At 38.2% G+C, this 23,151-nt stretch overlaps 1 protein-coding gene across 1 annotated transcript in view; it reads left to right on the top strand.

Annotated features, from left to right (window-relative positions):
- The window catches only part of RNMT (RNA guanine-7 methyltransferase), a 39,841-nt gene that overhangs the window by 11,640 nt on the left and 5,050 nt on the right, over nt 1-23,151 (top strand). Inside the window, exons 6-10 of the mRNA XM_032399186.1 lie at nt 670-851; nt 1,369-1,533; nt 5,006-5,123; nt 19,480-19,581; nt 20,924-20,957. Coding sequence (XP_032255077.1) covers nt 670-851; nt 1,369-1,533; nt 5,006-5,123; nt 19,480-19,581; nt 20,924-20,957 — 601 coding nt within the window. The remainder of the gene's footprint in view (nt 1-669; nt 852-1,368; nt 1,534-5,005; nt 5,124-19,479; nt 19,582-20,923; nt 20,958-23,151) is intronic.

The raw sequence follows: 23,151 nt of genomic DNA, 5'->3' as shown, positions 1-23,151 counted from the left end.
CAAAGGCCAGCTTTGTGTTTTTTTTTTTTTAAATTTTTTTATTGTTATGTTAATCCCCATACATTACATCATTAGTTTTAGATATAGTGTTCCATGATTCATTGTTTGTGCATAACACCCAGTGCTCCATGCAGAACGTGCCCTCCTCAATACCCATCACCAGGCTAACCCATCCTCCCACCCCCCTCCCCTCTAGAACCCTCAGTTTGTTTTTCAGAGTCCATTGTCTCTCATGGTTCTTCTCCCCCTCTGATTTCCCCCCCTTCATTCTTCCCCTCCTGCTACATTCTTCTTCTTCTTCTTTTCTTTTGTGTTTTTTTTTTAATCAAAGTTATTTTTCGACAACATTTTACTTTAGCTTTGAAGTAAAGCCAAATAAAAGCATCAGCTCTTTTAAATGTCATATTTGGTTGATAGATTTTGAAACATGATTTCATCCTAGTTTTTAAATTATTGTGAAAATGGAAATCAAATTCTGTTGAACCAGAAAGAAAAGATCATTTCATTGTGGACCTCATTATACATAATGAGAGAAAGGATAGGTGGTTGGGAAGGCATGTCTACTTTTATTTTAAGGACCCTAATTCTAGAAATTAACTTAGTAAAAAGTTTTTATATTGCAGTTAACTTCAAAATCTTGACCCTTTTTAATATTTAATTTTGTTTCAGGAACTTTTGATTAACAAATTTCGTGACTCAGAAATGTGCTTTGACATCTGCAGTTGTCAGTTTGTCTGTCATTATTCATTTGAATCCTATGAGCAGGCTGACATGATGCTCAGAAATGCTTGTGAGAGACTGAGCCCTGGAGGCTATTTTATTGGTACCACTCCCAATAGCTTTGAACTGATGTAAGTGCTTTTAATATATTGTGGTTTATAAGATACTCAGAATTAAGCTTATTTTAAAGTAGCAAATGTTTATCAGAAATAGAGTTTATAAAACATGTCATGTTGATCTTATAAGGGCTGAAGTACTTTGATAATATATTTGAGTAGATATTCAACATTTAAGGTCAAAAGATAGATTTACAGATGAATCTTTAAAACATTTTTACTGGTAAATTGGAGACCGATGCTATATCCAGCCAGAGGTTATAGTGCTACACAAACTCCAGATCAGATACTCAAAGACTTAGCCAGTAGTCATGATAGTGAAACCTATTTCCAGCCTAATTTTAGTTGGGAGATTGTTAATGATCTGTTAATGTACTGCTTCTTAAAAGTAGCTCAAATCCAGTTAAAAAGCTGATCAGGTATCTTTTAAAAATTGCATCCTGTAGTTTTTTCACATGCATAATCTGATCAGAATAAGTCTGAGCTAATAACTTTAATCTTTTTATTTTGGTTTGGGGATAACCTTTAATAGAAGACGCCTTGAAGCTTCGGAAACAGAATCATTTGGGAATGAGATATATACTGTGAAGTTTCAGAAGAAAGGAGATTATCCTTTATTTGGCTGCAAATATGACTTCAACTTGGAAGGTGTTGTGGATGTCCCTGAATTCTTGGTCTATTTTCCATTGCTAAATGAGTAAGAATGTCATTAATCTGTTACTCTTCTCTTTATGCCTTAAGAGAAATAAAGAAAAAAAATTAGTATTTCTGCTCATTCCTTATTTTAAATGGAACCCAAAGGAAAAGTATAGCCTTGTGAAAAGAAAAAAAAAAAGACTAACCTCAAATTCAGGCTTATGCCATAGCCTCTTACAGCCTTGCTTGGTTAGTTTTCTTTCATCCTTGGAATTACTTTATCCTGTAGGTAAGAAAGGGAGTCTGTTGCCTTCATCTTGTGGCAGAAAATAGCTGACATTGCAAATAGTGAAAGTTTTTTTTTTTTAAGGAGTTAATAACTTTGGTAATACAAAATGAGTCTTCATAAAGCAAAGCTCCTCCTTTGATGAGGATAGGTATTAAAAGTTGTTTTACATTTCACTGTAGCTTTGAACTTGCCTATGTCTCATAGGCAGTGTTGATAATAAAATCCTGATTCAAAAAGAATGTATTCACTCATGCACCTGGTTCTAGGTGTCCTAGTAGACTACAGACACAGGGAAAGTTGGGATACCAGGCTTCATCAGATAAGGCTCCAAGGCCTCATGAGACCCCTGGGTCTTAGGGTTTCCCTGAGAGGGAAAATGGAAGAGTCGTAAGGCCATGTCACAGTTGACCAAATTTGATTTCTTACTTTTAAAAACAAGTCTTTTGTTAACTGAGGAAAGAGAAGAGCTTTATTTGCTGCTTATTTTGAGTTTGTGATTATTTGAATTGTGCCTCAGTCAGGTTATAAAATTATAGATAAAAGACTTATAGGATTCTACAGTATATAAAAATTTTATACAATAAACTATAAAATTTAAAAATTTAAATCATTTTTCCCCTTAACATTAGTAAACTCTTATGAAATGTTTCTGCTCTTTACCTTTGTAAAAGGAGAAATTAAATGTTTTTAGTATGTCATTACATGTGTTTAGTATGTTAGCTTGGTGTTTTTGGTTAACAAAGTTGGTAATTTGAGTAGGCCCAAAAAGATAAAGGATATAATGAAAGTTTTTTTTTTTTTTGAAGATTTATTTATTGGCGGGGGTGGGGAGGAGGGGCAGAGTGAGAGAGAATCTCAAGCAGGTTCCCTGCTGAGTACGGACCCTGAGATCATGACCTGAGCCAAAATCAGGAGTTGGACATTTAACCAACTGAACCACTCAGGTGCCCCATAATGCAAGTTTTTTTATTTTTTTTTTATTTTTTTTTTTAAAGATTTTATTTATTTATTTGAGACAGAGAGAATGAGAGAGAGAGAGCACATGAGAGGGGAGAGGGTCAGAGGGAGAAGCAGGCTCCTTGCCGAGCAGGGAGCCCGATGTGGGACTCGATCCAGGGACTCCAGGATCATGACCTGAGCCGAAGGCAGTCGCTTAACCAACTGAGCCACCCAGGTGCCCCAATGCAAGTTTTTTTAAATGCTAGGAAGCACTAGCAATCTTTTCTACTTAATTTGCCTAATGGTGATGCACATGTAAAGTTACAAGTCATCACTATAATATCTAAATTTTTTAAAGAATTATTTAGTAAGACAGTTATACGTTCAATGAGACAGGATCTGAAAATGCATAGGATTTTGAGATGCCCTTTTGCATTTTTATTAAGAAACTGAACAAATAATTAACTTTCATGTGGCAAACCTATTCAAATTGGTCAAATTGAGTCTTAGTTCTTTGTAATTATTATATTTCTCAGGTGTAAAACTTGATTTTATTTCTGAAGGCTTATTTTGGAGACTTATGGTAGAAAATGAACTGCCTAGAGTAAAAGAGACTCTTTACTCATGTTGTCTTTCCAAGAAGGGCTAATTCAAATCATGGGGAGCACTGCCTTACATATGCCTCTTACATACATATCCCAGTGGCTCTCAGATATCTTCTTTTTCATTGTCCTTTCCCCATTATCACCTCATAGGCCTTCTCATCTACCCTTTCAGAGTTATTTTCCCTTCATCTCCTCCTTTACCTGCTACCTAAGATCATCCGCAGCCCCCTTATGTTGTCAACAGATACAGATACTATAAACTTTGGCAAATGCAGTAGGAAAAAAAAAACCAGTATAACAGGGAGAGCTAATATAACTGAGTATTTAAGGAATCCATCTGTGAAGAAGTGATGTTTAAACCAACATCTAAAGGATGAAAAGAAGTTCACCAATTGGAGACTAGAAGGGAGAATGTTCCAGGTATAGGGGCAGTATATGTGAATGAGCTGAAGGAAAACCATTGTGTGGGTTGTAAGGAATCAGGGCCCAAGTGGCTCAAGATGAGGCAGCATTATTATTATTATTATTATTTTATTATTAAGCTCTATGCCCAGTGTGGGGCTTGAACTCATGATCTGGAGATCAAGTCACATGCTGTATGGTTGTATGGACAGCCAGCCAGGCGCTTCAAGGAACCATTTCTTTATAGATGACTGCATTAGAGGCCATGCAAAAGGCTTTTGAATTGTGTCCTATTAAGTGTGCTAGAAAGCCAGTGAAGGGTGTAGATGAGGGAAGTGACATGTATGTATTTTTTGAAAGCTCAGTCCGGCTGCAGTTGGAAAATTCGTTGAGGGAGAATAAGAATGAAAGTAGGGAAACAAGCGAAGTAGTATAGCTGAGTGGTGGTGGTAATTAAAGCAAGATGGTGGCCAACGAAGGGTTAAGAAGAACTATTTGAAGAACATTTTTAGGTAAACAGAGGACGTAGTGGTATGTGGAACATTGGGAAGAGGATGGTGGCATGGAGAACTCTGAGGTTTCTGGCATGAATCATTAGATAGATTTACTGAAATAGCAAAGATTGGCAGAACAATCTAGTGGGGTTCAGCCTTGATTTGGAAAGGTAGAGAATAGCTGTGACACATCCTGGTGGAGATTTCTAGGAAGCAGTGGAGTAAATGAGTGTGACGAGAGAGCTGAGCTACAGATAGCTGTTGGCATGCTGTGTGAAGTCAGGGAAGGGAAAATGAGTAATGCTCTGGGCTGAACTCTTCAGAATATTAAAATTTAGAAGTTGGGTAAAAGAAATTTGTAAAATTGTGAAGAAGCAGCCCAAGATGTGGTATAAAAATAGTGTATCTTGCCAGAAAACCCAAGAGATGAAAGAGAATATTTTAAGAAGGAATGGCAGTTGTTTTTAATGCCACTGTGAGGGATCAAGTTAAATAAAATGGAATTAATAGAAAAGTGTTCCTTATAGCTATTCATCCCCATCTCATAGCCTTTCATTTTACTTCCTGACCTATTTGTTACAGTAATAGAGTTTCCTGTGACTCATTGAGATTTAGGATGCATGTTATGTATAGATGTAATTACTGGTATGTTACTCTTCATTCATTTTGTATCATCCTGTTGTGAATTTATAATGATAGCTTTTTTGGTGATGCCCAGACATTGTCACTGTTGTGTGAAAGTAAACTTTAGAGGAATTATAAATATTTTGGAAATGTTTTCATTAAGTAATCTGTTTTGGACAGAATGGCGAAGAAGTACAATATGAAACTAGTCTACAAAAAAACATTTCTGGAATTCTATGAAGAAAAGATTAAGAACAACGAAAATAAAATGCTGTTAAAACGAATGCAGGCCCTGGAGGTGGGTATTTAGAAAAGGTATAAATATTCCACATCTTCGTAAACTTGCTTGACTGTTTCTGAGATTCCTTTTAAGGCTGTATAGATGCTAAATATTTATATAAATCACACAGATTATTTTGAACCACTCTAGACTCTTCAGCACCTAGGACAGAGCTCATTACAGAACCTTTCCTTGGTGGGTACTCAGGAAGTACTTGAATGAATGAATGAATGAATGAGTGGTGCTATCATCAAATTCTATTTTCTAGATAGTACGGCTTTTTAATAGGATTTCTTAACCTCAGGACTGTTGGCATTTGGGACTTTAATTTTTTTGTTGTGAGGGGGTGTTCTATTCACACTAGGATGTTCAACAACATCTCTGTCCTCTGTGCACTAGATTTTAGTAGCACCCCTGCCCCCAGTTGTGATAGCCAAAAATGACTCCTGACAGTATTACCAAATGTCCCCTGGGGTACATAATTGCACTACTTCTTCACAATATTGCCCTTTCTTTACACATTAGTAATTTAAAATCTTCCTGGCCAGAGTCTAAGATGAGCTCATACCATGACTAATTTTGTTCTTTGCTGACTATCTAGCAAGATTCTGGTCTTTTAGACCATATTGTTGCTGGGACCTGCTTCTGGACTCCTTCCTGCTTTCCCTAATTGCAGCAATGACAGCTTCTATACAAGTTTTAAATATAGTAGATAGCCATTGACTAGTTTGTTTTCCTTATGTCCATTTTCAGTATTTAATTAGGTCTAAAATAGTGAACATTTTTATTCTTGATCAACAGGGTCATATTAATCAAATGATCATTAAACTTCTTTAGAGAGTTCATTCAACTTAGAATATTTTTTAAACTACTTTAAGCATATTCTTATTTATTTTGCTAATTACCCCACAAAGTAGGCAAAACAGTCACCTTCCATATTTTAAAATGGGAAGTATGAGGCCCAGAGAGGATACATGACTTGCTCAAGGTCACAAAGCTATTAACCTTCATATTTTCTTTAGTTTTTATAGGTGGTTTTTAAACAAAAATCTCCTGCTGTAGTTGCATCCATACAACTTTCCCAATTTGGACTGGAGGGGTCCTTTTTAAATCCTAAATTATCTTTTGAAACCACTAAAATGTTACATTCCTCATTGATTGTATTTCCTGTATTTTAGAATTAAGAATATTTGTATTTGCTTTATATTAGCAGGAGAAGCTTGTTTTTATTTTGAGGGAGAAGAAAAAACTAGAAAAAGTGTGTGTACAAATCACCACACACACACGCCTGTAGGTTGTCATCCTTGGTGCTTTGCATGTACAAAAACATGTACTTAAACAGCAAACAGCTAAATTTCTAATATCTGAGCTTACTGTAGGATACATATAAAGCAAGAAAAAAGAGAAGATAGTGAAGTAGACATTTCTGGATCATTTTCTTAAAAATTCATCAGGAAGATCTAGGTTTAAAGTGGTTCCTTGCTAGCTGGTTTGCTGTAAAAAGACAAAGGAATTGCAAAGAACATATAACCTTTGTAAAGTGGATGGTTGTTAAAAATATTGAGTATTCTATGTAATTCATTCTGTTTTGATTTACATGTATTACAAAGCAGGGTACTTCATAGATAAGGGGATGCTACTTGAAATGGATTAAAAGTAGTGCTTGAGGGCGCCTGGGTGGCTCAGTTGGTTAAGCGACTGCCTTCGGCTTAGGTCATGATCCTGGAGTCCCTGGATCGAGTCCCGCATCAGGCTCCCTGCTCGGCAGGGAGCCTGCTTCTCCCTCTGACCCTCCCCCCTCTCATGTGCTCTCTCTCTCTCTCTCATTCTGTCTCAAATAAATAAATAAAATCTTTAAAAAAAAAAAAAAATTGGTTAAAAGTAGTGCTTGAGGTAATCTGAATAAACATTTGGCCAACATAGCCTTAAAAACAAAGCTCTGTGTGTATGTGTGTGTGTGTGTGAGAGTGTGAAAAATATGGAGATTGCCCATAATTTGGAGGCTAGATTATTTTCCTTATCTTTTTTTTATGTTATGTTAATCACCATACATTACATCATTAGTTTTTGATGTAGTGTTTGATGACTCACCGCTTGTGTACAACACCCAGTGCTCCATGCAGAACGTGCCCTCTTCAATAGCCATCACCAGGCCAACCCGTCCTCCCACTGCCCTCCCCTCTAGAACCCTCAGTTTGTTTTTCAGAGTCCATAGTCTCTCATGGTTCGTCTCCCCCTCCGATTTCCCCCCCTTCATTCTTCCCCTCCTGCTATCTTCTTTTTTTTTCTTAACATGTAATGTATTATTTGTTTCAGAGGCACAGGTCTCTGATTCAACAGTCTTACACACTTCTCAGTGCTCACCATAGCACATACACTCCCCAATGTCTATCACCCAGCCACCCCTTCCCTCCCACCCCCACCGCTCCACCAACCTTTAGTTTGTTTCCTGAGATTAAGAATTCCTCATATCAGTGACGTCATATGATACATGTCTTTCTCTGTTTGACTTATTTCGCTCAGCATAACACCCTCCACTTCCATCCACGTCATTGTAAATGGCAAGATTTCATTCCTTTTGATGCCTGCAATATATTCCATTGTATATATATACCACATCTTCTTTATCCATTCATCTGTCGATGGACATATGGGCTCTTTCCACAGTTTGGCTATTGTGGACATTGCTGCTATAAACATCAGGGTGCACGTACTCCTTCAAATCCCTACATTTGTATCTTTGGGGTAAATACCAAGTAGTGCAATTGCTGGATCGTATGGTAGCTCTATTTTCAACTTGAGGAACCTACATACTCTTTTCCAAAGTGGCTCCACCAGCTTGCATTCCCACCAACAGTGTAGGAGGGTTCCTCCTCCTCCACATCCCCGCCAACATCTGTCATTTCCTGACTTGTTAATTTTAGCCATTCTGACTGGTGTGAGGTGATACCTCATTGAGGTTTTGATTTGGATTTCCCTGATGCCGAGCGATGTTGAGCACTTTTTCATGTGTCTGTGGCCATTTGGATGTCTTCTTTGGAAACATGTCTGTTCATGTCTTCTGCCCATTTCTTGATTGGATTCTTTGTTCTTTGGGTGTTGAGTTTGATAAGTTCTTTATAGATTTTGGGTACTAGCCCTTTATCTGATATGTCAGTTGCAAATATCTTCTCCCATTCTGTCGGTTGTCTTTCAGTTTTGTTGACTGTTTCTTTTGCTGTGCAAAAGCTTTTTATCTTGATGAAATCCCAATAGTTCATTTTTGCCCTTGCTTCCCTTGCCTTTGGCGATGTTTCTAGGAAGACGTTGCTGCGGCTGAGGTCGAAGAGGTTGCTGCCTAAGTTCTCCTTTAGGATTTTGATGGACTCCTGTCTCACATTGAGGTCTTTCAACCATTTGGAGTCTATTTTGGTGTGTGGTGTAAGGAAATGGTCCAGTTTCATTCTTCTGCATGTGGCTGTCCAATTTTCCCAACACCATTTGTTGAAGAGACTGTCTTTTTTCCATTGGACATTCTTTCCTGCTTTGTCAAAGATTAGTTGACCATAGAGTTGAGGGTCCATTTCTGGGCTCTCTATTCTGTTCCATTGATCTATGTGTCTGTTTTTCTGCCAGTACCATATTGTCTTGATGACAGCTTTGTAATAGAGCTGGAAGTCCAGAATTGTGATGCCACCAGCTTTGCTTTTCTTTTTCAACATTCCTCTGGCTATTCGGGGTCTTTTCTGGTTCCATACAAATTTTAGGATTATTTGTTCCATTTCTTTGAAAAAAGTGGATGGTATTTTGATGGGGATTGCATTGAATGTGTAGATTGCTCTAGGTAGCATTGACATCTTCACAATATTTGTTCTTCCAATCCATGAACATGGAACGTTTTTCCATTTCTTTGTGTCTGCCTCAATTTCTTTCATGAGTATTTTATACGTTTCCGAGTACAGATTCTTTGCCTCTTTGGTTAGATTTCTTTGTAGGTATCTTATGGTTTTGGGTGCAGTTGTAAATGGGATCGACTCCTTCATTTCTCTTTCTTCTGTCTTGTTGTTGGTGTATAGGAATGCCACTGATTTCTGTGCATTGATTTTATATCCTGCCACTTTACTGAATTCCTGTATGAGTTCTAGCAGTTTTGGGGTGGAGTCTTTTGGGTTTTCCACATAAAGTATCATATCATCTGCAAACAGAGTTTGACTTCTTCTTTGCCGATTTGGATGGTTTTGATTTCTTTCTGTTGTCTGATTGCTGTGGCTAGGAGTTCAATACTATGTTGAATAGCAGTGGTGATAGTGGACATCCCTGCCGTGTTCCTGACCTTAGGGGGAAAGCTCTCAGTTTTTCCCCATTGAGAATGATATTCGCTGTGGGTTTTCATAGATGACTTTTATGATATTGAGGTATGTACCCTCTATCCCTATACTCTGAAGAGTTTTCATCAAGAAAGGATGCTGTACTTTGTCAAATGTTTTTTCTGCATCTATTGAGAGGATCATATGGTTTTTGTTCTTTCTTTTATTAATGTAATGTATCACATTGATTGATTTGCGGATGTTGAACCAACCTTGCAGCCCAGGGATAAATCCCACTTGGTCGTGGTCAATAATCCTTTTAATGTACTGTTGGATCCTATTGGCTAGTATTTTGGTGAGAATTTTTGCATCCATGTTCATCAAGGATATTGGTCTGTAATTCTCCTTTTTGATGGGTCTTTGTCTGGTTTGGGGATCAAGATGATGGTGGCCTCATAAAACAGGTTTGGAAGTTTACCTTCCATTTCTATTTTCTGGAACAGTTTCAGAAGAATAGGTATTAATTCTTGTTTAAATGTTTGGTAGAATTCCCCTGGGAAGCCATCTGGACCTGGGCTTTTGTTTGTTGGGAGATTTCTGCTGACTGCTTCAATTTCCTTAGTGGTTATAAGTCTGTTCAGGTTTTCTCTTTTTTCCTGGTTCAGTTTTGGTAGTTGATACATCTCTAGGAATGCATCCATTTCTTCCAAGTTATCTGATTTGCTGGCATAGAGTTGCTCATAATATGTTCTTATAATTGTTTGTATTTCTTTGGTGTTGGTTGTGATCTCTCCTCTTTCATTCATGATTTTGTTGATTTGGGTCATTTCTCTTTTTGGTAAGTCTGGCCAGGGGTTTATCAATCTTGTTAATTCTTTCAAAGAACCAGCTCCTAGTTTCGTTGATGTGTTCTACTGTTCTTTTGGTTTCTATTTCCTTGATTTCTGCTCTGATCTTTATTATTTCTCTTCTCCTGCTGGGTTTAGGCTTCATTTGCTGTTCTTCCTCCAGCTCCTTTAGGTGTAGGGTTAGGTTGTGTATTTGAGACCTTTCTTGTTTTTTGAGAAAGGCTTGTATTGCTATATACTTTCCTCTCAGGACTGCCTTTGCTACATCCCAAAGATTTTGAACAGTTGTGTTTTCATTTTCATTGGTTTCCATGAATTTTTTAATTCTTCTTAAATTCCTGGTTGACCCATTCATTCTTTAATAGGATGCTCTTTAGCCTCCATGTATTTGAGTTCTTTCCGACTTTCCTCTTGTGATTGAGTTCTAGTTTCAAAGCATTGTGGTCTGAAAATAGGCAGGGAATGATCCCAGTCTTTTGGTACCAGTTGAGACCTGATTTATGACCTAGGATGTGATCGATTCTGGAGAATGTTCCATGGGCACTAGAGAAGAATGTGTATTCCGTTGCTTTGGGATGGAATGTTCTGAATATGTCTGAAGTCCATTTGGTACACTGTGTCATTTAAAGTCTTTATTTCCTTGTTCACCTTTTGCTTAGATGATCTGTCCATTTCAGTGAGGGGGGTGTTAAAGTCCCCCACTATTATTGTATTGTTGTCGATGTGTTTCTCTGCTTTTGTTATTAATTGGCTTATATAACTGGCTGCACCCATGTTAGGGGCATAGATATTTACGATTGTTAGATCTTCTTGTTGGATAGACCCTTTAAGTAGGATATAGTGTCCTTCCTCATCTCTTATTACAGTCTTTGGTTTAAAAATCTAATTTCTCTGATATAAGGATTGCCACCCCAGCTTTCTTTTGGTGTCCATTAGCATGGTAAATGGTTTTCCACCCCCTCACTTTCAATCTGGGGGTGTCTTTGGGTCTAAAATGAGTCTCTTGCAGACAGCATATCGATGGGTCTTGTTTTTTTATCCAGTCTGATAGCCTGTGTCTTTTGATTGGGGCATTTAGCCCATTTACATTCAGGGTAACTATGGAAAGGTATGAATTTAGTGCCATTGTATTGCCTGTAAGGTGACTGTTACTGTATATTGTCTGTGTTCCTTTCTGGTCTATGTTGCTTTTAAGCTCTCTCTTTGTTTAGAGGACCCCTTTCAAGATGTCTTGTAGGGCTGGTTTCGTGTTTGCAAATTCCTTTAGTTTTTGTTTGTCCTGGAAGCTTTTTATCTCTCCATCTATTTTCAATGACAGCCTAGCTGGATATACTATTCTTGGCTGCATATTTTTCTCGTTTAGTGCTCTGAATATATCCTGCCAGTCGTTTCTGGCCTGCCAGGTCTCTGTGGATAGGTCTGTTGCCAATCTAATGTTTCTGCCATTGTAGGTTACAGATCTCTTCTCCCGAGCTGCTTTCAGGATTTTCTCTTTGTCTCTGAGACTCGTAAGTTTTACTATTAGATGTCGGGGTGTTGACCTATTTTTATTGATTTTGAGAGGGGTTCTCTGTGCTTCCTGGATTTTGATGCCTGTTTGCTTTCCCAAATTAGGGAAGTTCTCTGCTATAATTTGCTCCATTATACCTTCTGCCCCTCTCTCTCTTCTTCTTCTGGGATCCCAATTATTCTAATGTTGTTTCGTCTTATGGTATCGCTTCTCTCTCGAATTCTGCCCTCGTGATCCAGTAGTCGTTTATCTTGCTTTTTCTCAGCTTCTTTTTTTCCATAATTTGGTCTTCTATGTCACTAGTTCTCTCTTCTGCCTCATTTATCCTAGCAGTTAGAGCCCCCATTTTTGATTGTACCTCATTAATAGCCTTTTTGATTTCGACTTGGTTAGATTTTAGTTCTTTTATTTCTCCAGAAAGCGTTTCTCTAATAACTTCCATGCTTTTTTCAAGCCCCGCTAGTTTGTTTAAAATCATCATTAAACTCTAGTTCCAACATCTTACTAATGTCCGTATTGGTTAGGTCCCTGACAGTCAGTACTGCCTCTTGTTCTTTTTTTTGAGGTTTTTTTTTCCATCTTGTCATTTTGTCCAGCAGAGAATAGATGAATGAGAGAACAAAATGCTATCAGGGTAACAACATCCCCAGAAAATATACACTAAACAAATCAGAAAAGACCTGAAACCGGGGGAAAAGGAAGGGAAGGAAAGAAAACAGAAAAAGAAAATGATAAAAAACAAAAAACAAAACAAAAAAGAATATGATCAAATATGATCAGGCTGGTGCATAGATCAGTGCCACACACTAGATTTTGGGCATATTTTGGTCTGTTAGAAGAAGGCGTCTCCCGAAATTTTAAAGAAAAACTCATATATGCACAACAATAAGGGTTAATATGATGAACGGATGGAATATGATTGTAAAGATGAAAATTATAAAAGATTTTATAAAATGAATTGATAAGTTGGTTGAAAAATGAAAGAAGAGGAATTAACAAATAAAAAAGGAGTGAATGTGATCAGGCAGGAGACTAGAACAAAGCCTTACACTAGAGATTTAGGGTATATTTTGGTCTGTTAGAAGAAACTGTATCCCAGAATTTTAAAGAGAGAACAACTTTATATATATATATATATATATATATATACACACCAAAAATAAGGGTAACTACTATGAAAGGATAGAATATGACTCTAAAAATGAAAAATAAAAAATATTTTTTAAAAAAGAGATTGATACTGGTTGAAAAAGGGAAAAAGAAAAATTTAAAAAAAAAGACAGTTAAAAAAAATTAACTTTGAAAGACTAGAGGATCATGGGAAGAAAGCCATGGATTCTACGTGCAGTATTCCCCTAGTGCTGGAGTTCTGCCGTTCTCATTGATTGGTAAACTTGGTCTTGGCTGGCTGTTCTCACTGATCTTCTGGGGGTGGGGCCTGTTGCCAGAGGCAGAATTGCCCCACTCTTGCCGGGGTCCAGCTGAGTAATCTGCTCTGGTTTGCTCTTGGGAGCTTTTGTTCCCTGCAAGCTTTCCTTACAGCTTTGGAGGACGAGAGTGAAAATGGCGGCCTCCCAGTCTCCGCCCTGGAGGAGCTGAGGACTAGGGTTCCCGCTCCTCAGTGAGCCCCCAGAGAAAAGCAGTCAATCACTCCCGTTTCTGGTTTCTGGCCGCACTCTGTGCTCACCCGGCCTGTGACTGAGCGTTTCTATCTCTGGCACCCGGCCCCGTGTGGAGTCTCCAAACCCAACAGAGTCCTCCCGCGCCACTCCTCCTGGGGGAGGAAGGGGAGTCTCCCCAGATCTGCCGCTTGTTGGGTCCCTGCTGGAAGAGCAGTGGCCCGACTGTGCCGAGCGTCACAGTTTATGGCAACTCCGAGGTGAGAGTCCACTCCTCGGCTCTGTCTCTGCAGCCGGCTTCCCTGCTCCGATACCTGGGAAATTTGCGCACTTAGGCACCCCCGGTCTTTCTGTGACCCAGAGGGTCCTGAGACCACACTGTCCAAGCGAGGGTTCCACCCCCTGCTTAGCCACTGGAGCAACATCCCTCAGCGGAGCCAACTTCTAAAAGTTCCAATTTTGTGCTCTGCTGCTTTATCACTTGACAGAAGCGGCCGACGGAGGCCCCCTCCCCCACCGTCTATCCTCCCGAATATCGCCTCGGATTCACTTCTCGGCACGTCCTACCTTCCAGAAAGTGGTTGCTTTTCTGTTCAGAGAGTTGTTGCTGCTATTTTCTTCAATCTCCTGTTGAGTTTGTAGGTGTTCAGAATGGTTTGATCCCTATCCAGCTGAATTCCTGGTACCAAACGAAATCCAGGTCTCCTACTCCTCCGCCATCTTGCTCCTCTCTTATTTTCCATATCTTCTTGAACTCACAGGGTTCTCTTTTGGCTCAAGTTTTTCATCTGTACTTTTTTTTTTTTTAAGTTTTCATTTTAATCACTGAGTGCTCATTAGGACAAGTGCACTCCTTAATCCCTATCCATTGTTTTACCCATCCTGCCCACCCACCTCCCCTCTGGTAACCATCCATTTGTTTTCTATAATTAAAAGTCTGTTTCTTGTTTTACTTCTTCCTTAGTGATTTGGATGCCTTTTATTTCTTTTTGTTGTCTGATTGCTGTGGCTAGGAATTATAGTACTATGCTGAATAAAAATGGTGAGAGTGGACATCCTTGTTTTGTTCCTGAGCTCTGAGGGGAAAGGCTTTCAGTTTTCCCCATTAAGGATGGTGTTGGCTTTGGGTTTTCATATATGACCTTTATTCTGTTGAGGTAGGTTCCCTCTAAACCTACTTCGTTGAGGGTTTTTAGCATGAGTGGATGTTGTAGTTTGTCAGATGCGTTTCCTGCATCTATTGAAATGATCATATGTTTCTTATCCTTTCACTTATTGATGTAATGTATCAGAACTGATTCAGGAATATTGAACCACCCTTACAGCCCAGGAATAAATCCCACTTGATCCTGGTGAATGGTTTTTTTAAATGTACTGTTGAACTTGGTTTGCCTGTATTTTGTTGAGGATTTTTTCATCTATGTTCATCAGAGATACCAGCCTGTAGTTCTTTTTTTTTTTTTTTTTTTTTTGTGGTATCTTTATCTGGTTTTGGTATCAGGGCAATGCAGGCCTCGTAGAATGAATTTGGAAGTTTTCCTTCCTTTTCTGTTTTTTGGAATAGTTTAAGAAGAATAGATATAACTCTTCTTTAAATGTTTAATAGAATTTGCATGGAAGCCATCTATCCTGGACTTTTGTTTGTTGGGAGTTTTTTGATTACTGATTCAGTTTCTTTGCAGGTTATCAGTCTGTTCAAATTTTCTGTTTCTTCCTTTTTCAGTTTTGGTAGGTTGTATGTTTCTAGGAATTTATCCATTTCTTCTGAGTTGTCCAATTTGTTGGCATATAGTTTTTCATAATGTTCTCTTATAATTGTTTGTATTTCTATGGTGTTTGTTGTTATTTTTTGCCTTTCTTATTTGTGATTCTATTTATTTGGGTCCTCTTTCTTTCTTTTCTTTCTATTTATTTGGGTCATGAGTCTGGCTAGAGGTTTATCAATTTTATTGATTTTTTTCAAGGAACCAACTAGTTTCATTGCTTTTTGTTCATTTGGTTTTTTTAGTTTCTACATCATTTATTTCTGCTCTGATCTTTATTATTTCCTTCCTTCTGCTGATTTTACGTTTCTTTGTTGTTCTTTCTCTAGGTCCTTTAGGTGTAAGGTTGGGTTGTTTATTTGAGATTTTTCTTCTTGAGGTAGGCCTGTATTGCTATAAGCTTCCCTCTTAGAACCGCTTTTGCTGCATTCCAAAGGTTTTGGACTATTGTATGTTCATTTTCATTTGTTTCCATGTACTTTTTTTATTTCTTCTTTTATTTCCTGGTTGACCCATTCATTGTTTAGTAGCAGGTTATTTAACTTCCCTGTATTTGTGGTCTTTCCAGAGTTTTTCTTGTGGTTGACTTCTGGTTTCATAGCATTGTGGTCAGAAAAGATGCATAGTATGACTTTGATCTTTTTAAATTTGTTGAGGCTTGTTTTGTGGCCTAATGTGTGGTCTATTCTGGAGAATGTTTCATGTACACTTGAAGAGAATGTGTATTCTGCTGTTTTAGGATAGAATGTTCTGAGTATATCTGTTAAATCCATCTGGTCCAGTGTGTTATTCATAGCCATTGTTTCCTTGTTGATTTTCTGTTTAGATGATCTGTCCATTGATATAAGTGGGGTGTTAAAGTAACCTATTATTGTATTATTATCAATGAGTTCCTTTATGTTTGTTACTGTTTTATGTATTTGGGTGCGCCCATGTTGGGGGCCTAAATATTTACAATTGTTATAACTTCTTGTTGGATTATCCCCTTTATTATTATCTACTGCCCTTCTTGGTCTCTTGTTACAGTCTTTGTTTTAAAATGTATTTTGTGCAATATAAGTACTGTTATTACCCTCACTGTCTTTTGACATCCATTTGCATGATAAAAGTTTCTCTATCTCCTCACTTTTTATTTTTTAAGATCTATTCATTTATTTACTGAGAGAGAGAGAGAATGAGCGACAGGGAGGGGCAAAGGGAGAGGGAGAGAGAATCCCAAGCAGACTCCATGCTGAGTGTGGATCCTGATGCGGGGCTTGGTCCCAGGACCCCAAGATCATGACCTGAGCCGAAACCAAGAGTCAGACGCTCAATGGACTGTGCCACCCAGATGCCCTCCATCCTCTCATTTTCAATCTGTAGGTGTTCTTAGGTCTAAAATGAATCTCTTGTATGTGGCATATAGATGGGTCTTGTTTTTTATCCGTTCTGTCACCCTATGGCTTTTGATTGGAATGTTTAGTCCATTTCCATTCAAAGTAATTATTGATAGATAGGTATTTATTGCCATTTTATTACTTGTTTTGTGGTTGTTTCAGATTTTCCCTGATCCTTTCTTCTCCTTCTTTCATGGTTTGCTGGTTTTCTTTAGTGATATATTTGGATTTCTTTCTCTTTATTCCTTGCATGTTAGTGGTTTTTGATTTGTGGTTACCACTAGGTGTGTATATAACATCTTCTGCATATAGGGTCTGTATTAATTTGATGGTTGTTTAAGTTTGAACCCATTCTTTACTCCTCTTCTCCCCAGGTTTTAGGTATCTTGTGTCCTATTTCATATCCTTTTATTTTGTGAGTTCCTTGACTGAGTTTTTACAGAAACATTCATTTTTATTGCTTTTGTGTTTTCTACTTTCATTCTTTCATTTTTGGTCTTTCCTTTCCAACTCCAAGAGTCCCCTTTAATATTTCTTGTAAGGCTGGTTTAGTGGTCACAGACTCCTTTAGTTTTGTTTGTCTGGGAGACTCTCTAATCTCTCCTTCTGTTCTTAATGATAGCCTTGCTGGGTAGAGTATTCTTGGCTGCCGATTTTTCCCATTTAGTACTTTCAGTATGTCATTCCACTCCCTTCTGGCTTGCAAAGTTTCTGTTGAAAAATCTCCCGCTAGCCTTATGGGTTTTCCCTTGTAAGTTAATGACTTCATTTGTCTTGCTGCTTTTAATATTTTTTCTTTATTACTGTATTTTGCAAATGTAATTACAGCATGTCTTGGTGTGGATCTGCTTTTGTTGATTTTGATGGAGATTCTCCATGCCTCCTGGATCTGCATATCTGCTTCCTTCCCCAGAGTAGGGAAGTTTTCAGCTATTATTTCTTCAGATAAATTATCTGCCCCATTTCCTGTCCTGGGACTCCTATAATATGAATGTTATGTTTGATGGGGTCACTGAGTTCCCTAAGTTTATTCTTTTTTTATATATTTCTTTTTTTTCCTCTTTTGTTCAGCTCGATTATTTTCCATTACTCTGTCTTCTGGTCATTAATTTGTTCCTCTGCTTCTTTCAGCCTGCTGTTCATTCCATCAAGCATGTTTCTCATTTCATTTTTTAAGCCCTTTATCTCTGTGTTATTCCTTATCTGTGTTAATGGTCTCACTGATGTCCTCCATTCTTTTCTCAAGTCAAGTGACTATCCTTATGATCATTACTTTAAATTCTCCATCAAGTGTGTACTTATATCTGTTTCTCTTAGATCTCCAGCCATGGCCTTGTCCTGTTCTTTCATTTGGGACAAATTCCTCTGTCTTCTCATTTTGTTTTTGTCTCTGTGTGTTAGGAAAGTTAGCTACATCTCCTGTTCTTGAGGAAATGGCTATATGAAGAGAGGTCCTGTAGTACTCTGCCATGTAGTGCCCCTTGGTCCCCAGGGCCTGGTGTGTCCAGGAGTGTCTGTGTGCTTTGTGTGCTCTGCTGTTGTGATCTGGTCTCTCTGTCCTTTAGGCGAGTCATCTGTAGAGGCTCTCTTTTCCTGTTGTGAGCAGTGTTTGTTCCCTGGCTTGAATGTGTATTTTATCAAGGTGTGCTCTTGTCTGCTTGTGAAATGGGACTTCTTGCCACTGCTGCCTGAACTGAAGCCCTGCAAAACTCCTAGGTAGGGAGATGTGGTGTGGATAGGGGTTTGGGCCCATCTTCTGTGGAAGGGGGCCCACCACACTGGGACTGAGGCAAGGGTGCCCGGGAAGGGCCATTCCACCAGAGTGTAGGCAGGGTCAGGATTGTCTTAAGCAATTTAGGTAGTGTTTACGAGCACTGGTTCCTGCAGATGGCTGGTGTTTATGCTGAGGAACCATGAAGGGAAATGGTGCCAGCCAGTTCCTGTATTCTTGGAGGGGATCTCTGATCGCTGTCTCTCTGGGGCATGCTCCAAGATGAGCAACTAACCTTCCCACTATGTGCCCCAGGCATTCTTCAGATTGCTGTTTCCATGTTATATGTCTGCAGGCTGTTTGCCCTGCCTTTTCTCCATTAGCAGCCCGAATGTCCTCCTCCGAGTGCTCTCCTAGAGCCACGCACACTGACCAGGCTTTAAGCCCCATTGGTTGCAGGAACTCATGAAATTCAGGCCCTCTCACTTTCCAAGCCAAATACTATGAGGATTTGTTTTCCCTGTATGCTACCCTGTGTGTTGGTGTGTTTCTCACCCTTCTCAGCGACTACAGCTCCCTCCCCACCAGAGTGGCCACAATCTGTTTTTCCCAAACCATGTCTCTGCATTTCCTACCTTCTTCAGTGTGGCCTTTTCTCTACCTTTAGTTGTAGAGTTTGTTTTACCAGTCTTCAGATCGATTTCTGGGGTATTTAGGATGATTTGATAGTTACTTTGTTGAATTCATGGGATGAGGTGAGCCTCTGGGCCTCTTACTCTTACACCACCATCTTCCCCCAGGCTTTTGAGTTTTTCATTTGTATTATTTTTAATTTCTTCTCATGCTTCTGATGGCTAATATGTCACCATAATGTTTAAGTTAATATTTAGCTCTTTTGATAATAACTTCCTTCAGCTTTGTGTTATAACAGAAAAAGTCTTTCACTGGGAGCCAGGGAGATGCAAGTGTTTGCTGCTAAGTGGTCCTTGGAGGTGATTAAATAAATGGTACAGTTTTGTGCAACTGTAAATATTCTATGATTATCATCAAAGTTGAGTATCGATAACAGCTACTTTGTTAGGAGAGGATCCCTGTCTCCCATTTTTTTTTCATATTTCAAAAGTATGTATAGTTTATATTCCTGAAATAATACTTAAGGATTATTTTCTTAATTATTTTATTTTAGTGACTTAAGTGTTTTTAATTCTGAATTACAAGTTTCATTTAATTTTCTAACTAGGAATTTCATTTGCTTCCCTAGCCGTATCCAGCAAACGAGAATTCCAAACTTGCCTCCGAGAAGGTGGATGACTATGAACATGCAGTAGAGTACATGAAGAACAGTCAAGTAAGGTTACCTTTGGTAAGTTTTCGTGTATAGCATGTTTTATAGAAAACAAAAGGAAAGCTTATATGGAAACTTACGAAATTATTTCATTGGTTTACAAATCAGATACATGTTAGTCTTTTTCCCCTTTTTAGAACCATAGAATAGAAAATAAAATATTTCAATACTGAAAATGGAGTGCTATATCTGAGGCAGTAAGGATGGGGAGAAAGTTACAAGCTTGGATGGAGAGGTTTTGCCTATATTATTATATCTTAACCTAGGCACTGCTGACTCATCGTGTTCCATAGATAAAATTCACGGGCTCATGAACTTACATGAAGAAAAATTACATCTCCATTTTCACTGACTTCTGCATGGAAGTTCACACTTTCTTTAATTAAGAGTGCAATAGTACCACAATGGTATTAGATATAGCTGGGACTTTGTTATCAATAGAAATTACAGATACTTATATGACACATTTCTGCTGACATCTTAGACTATCATTTACATTCATCACTTCTTCAAAATTACATTAGTTACTCTATCTTGTTAGTGCATGTGCAAAGCAGCATATATATGACTATGTCAATATGTTTTTTAATATTTTGGTAACTATTTTAAACATAATTTATTTCCTTTGAATGATACGGATTTTGTGATTCCTTTGTAAAAACACAAAAATCTTATTCCTTCCTATAATGCTATTGGATGTTTCAAGATAGGCTTTTTTATTTTTTCATTTTCCAAGTTAAAAATATATGATAGATGCTTTTTCCCATTACAGACATGCACAAATACCCTCTTTACACAAATTCTCCCTTTGGTTGAGAATCAGTGGTTTAGAGAATTAGGCAGGAGAGCAGAATTCAGAGGATGACATTAAAATCTCATTGATTTCTTTTACATATTTAGGTCACAATAATATTAACAGTAAATTGTGTGTATAGTTGACCCTTGGACAGTGTGGGGGTGACTCCCCATGCAGTCAAAAGTAAGCCTATAACTTTTGACTCCCCGAAAACTTAATTACTAATAGCCAGATGTTGACCAGAAGCCTTCTGATAACATGATCAGTTAATTAATACATATTTTGTATATGTATTTCATACTGTATTCTTACAAAAATGTAAGCTAGAGAAATGTTACTAAGAAAATCATAAGGAAGAGAAAACACATTTACAGTATTGTGTTTGTTGAAAAAAAATACACATATAAGTATACCTGCACAGTTCAAACCTGTGTTGTTCAAGGGTCAACTTATATTTATGGTGAAGTAGGGGTGTTTGGGCACTTGTGTCCAGTATTGAAAAATACGCATTTATGTACTTCCATATTCAATCTAAAATGTTCTTTTTTTTTTTTTAAATTTCAGGGAACCTTAAGTAAGTCAGAGTGGGAAGCCACAAGTGAGTATATCATCAGTATAGATTTACTGACATTTTCAAAGATCGTTTCAGAGTGATGGTTATAATTTGAAAACTCTCAAATTTTTCCAACACATATTGGGGTGTATGTGTTTATGTTTACGTAGAATCCCTATGTATGTCTAATGCCCCCTTTCTTGCACAGCTGTTTAGTGCCAAGAGAAAATATATGCAGAATGTTCCTTAATATAAACTATCATGAGCATTCTTAAACATTTTCATTGCCTACTCATTACTATGTAGCCATCTGTATTTGCTATCTTTACCTCAGATTTCTGTTGGAAATTTTGGCTTATAGAACACTACCATGTATTTTGTTTTGAGCCACTCTGATGTTGACAACAAAGACATAATTAATAAGTACTGGACCATTTAGTGAAGCAGCCATGAGCAGGATATTTTAGAGGGATGTGTGGTTGGGAAGGGCCTGGTACGGAGACATTCTGAAGTGAGGTGCCTGTCTTTGGAAGAGAAGTCAGAGGCCTGGCAAATCTGTGAAGTCCGTGGATGTTGAGGAAGTGAAAGCCCAGACCCTCAGTGTTAAGATGACGATAATACCCTTATATGGCTGCCCTGAGGACATAAAAGGTAGTTCCCCCTGTTCATTTAAGTATTTGTTGATTATGTTGAAGGCGTAAGTGGTAATCAGGGATGATCCATTTGATGAGTATTGACTTATGTAAAGTTCTGTGAAAGGCTTTGGGGGATAAAAAAAGTAAACAGTTGTAATCTCTACTTTCCAGATGTATACTGTCTAATGGAAGAAACAGACACAAATAAGTGTGGTACTAGGCAAACTGTTTTAAGTGCTAAAGTTTCTATAATGGGGAAAAAAGATGAAGGAGAGCCTAAGGAAAAGTAGTAAAAATCTGGAAAATAGTAATACTTGATATAATTGAGTATTTAACATGTGCTCAAGCATGACTGGAGACTTTTAATATGTTCTAACTCATTTAATCCTCACAAATTTAGGGGTAGACTACTTTTTCTAATATCTCCTTTTCACAGATGAGAAAGCACTTCAATAACTTGTCTGAGGTCACAGAGCTAACCCAGGTGATTCATACTAGTAACCGTGGCCTCATGTGTGAAAAGATTGTTCTTAGGACTTGCCGAATTGGAGAGAGAGGAAAAGGAAAGAACACAAATAGAGCCAACATGTTGAGCCCATTTGTCTCAGAATATTGCTACCCTTAGTGGAAATGGGATTAGAGGACCAACAGACTGGGAAATGTGTGCCTAAACCTGTACATTTCATTACTTTTCCTAGACTGGAGATGGGACAGTTAGATTAGATAGCCTGCCAGTCCCAAAGTATGATGTAAGGAAAACAGCTTTGGTCACAGGTAGTGATGGTGGTACTAGCTATAGTTTAGAACTGTATTTCTGTACCTTAGTGTGGACTTAGTGATAGCATGCTGATGATGAATTAGATGCCCCCCACACCATGGAGGGAGATGGGTTAATGATGTGAAAAGCAGTAGGAAAGGAACAGTGGTCACATTGCAGCCAGGATCTAGCATGTCTGGATCAGTGTGTTCTTTGATGAATTACACTATTCTAAACTGGAGGACTCTGTGGACTGGAGAGTATCTTGCCTGCTGTCACACACAGTCTAGTAAGTTCAAGAAGCTATACTTCAAACTCCTACTGGTCTAATCATTAAGCTCCTATTACCAGAACCTGCTGTTCGTCTAGAAGATTCTTTAAATGTGAAAGGAAAGGAGAGAATTGTTGCCGATTTGCTTTTAGAAGTGGTTCAAGATTTATTTCTTTAAATCCCAGTTGATATGCCTGCACGGAAGGCATTTTATACGAGTGAGACATTCAGAATGTTTGAGTTAGAAAGGAAAGAAAGTTATTTATTGCTGATCTGAATTCAAACATTGCATCTTAGTGGTTTTAAATGACCCTAGATTTAGGGCAGGTGAGGACTGCTGGGTTGTTTGCAGTAGGTACCAATGTGTTTGGGTTGGGTTTGCCAGGGTTAGACTGCGGAAGGATCGCTTGGAGTGTGGGCCAAGCTAAATAATGCTGGCTGTTCCTAAGTCTTGTAACATACTTGTGAATGTCTTGGACTGCTTTGCTTTCTTGTCTTGTAGAAGAATCTACCGTGTTGATATCACCCAGACTGTTCTCTGTTCATCTATCTACTCTACTGCCAGCAATGTTTCAT

Source organism: Phoca vitulina, unplaced genomic scaffold (assembly GCF_004348235.1).
Source record: "Phoca vitulina isolate PV1807 unplaced genomic scaffold, GSC_HSeal_1.0 scaffold138, whole genome shotgun sequence".
Lineage (NCBI taxonomy): Eukaryota > Metazoa > Chordata > Mammalia > Carnivora > Phocidae > Phoca > Phoca vitulina.
This window is presented reverse-complemented; position numbering and strand designations above follow the sequence as displayed.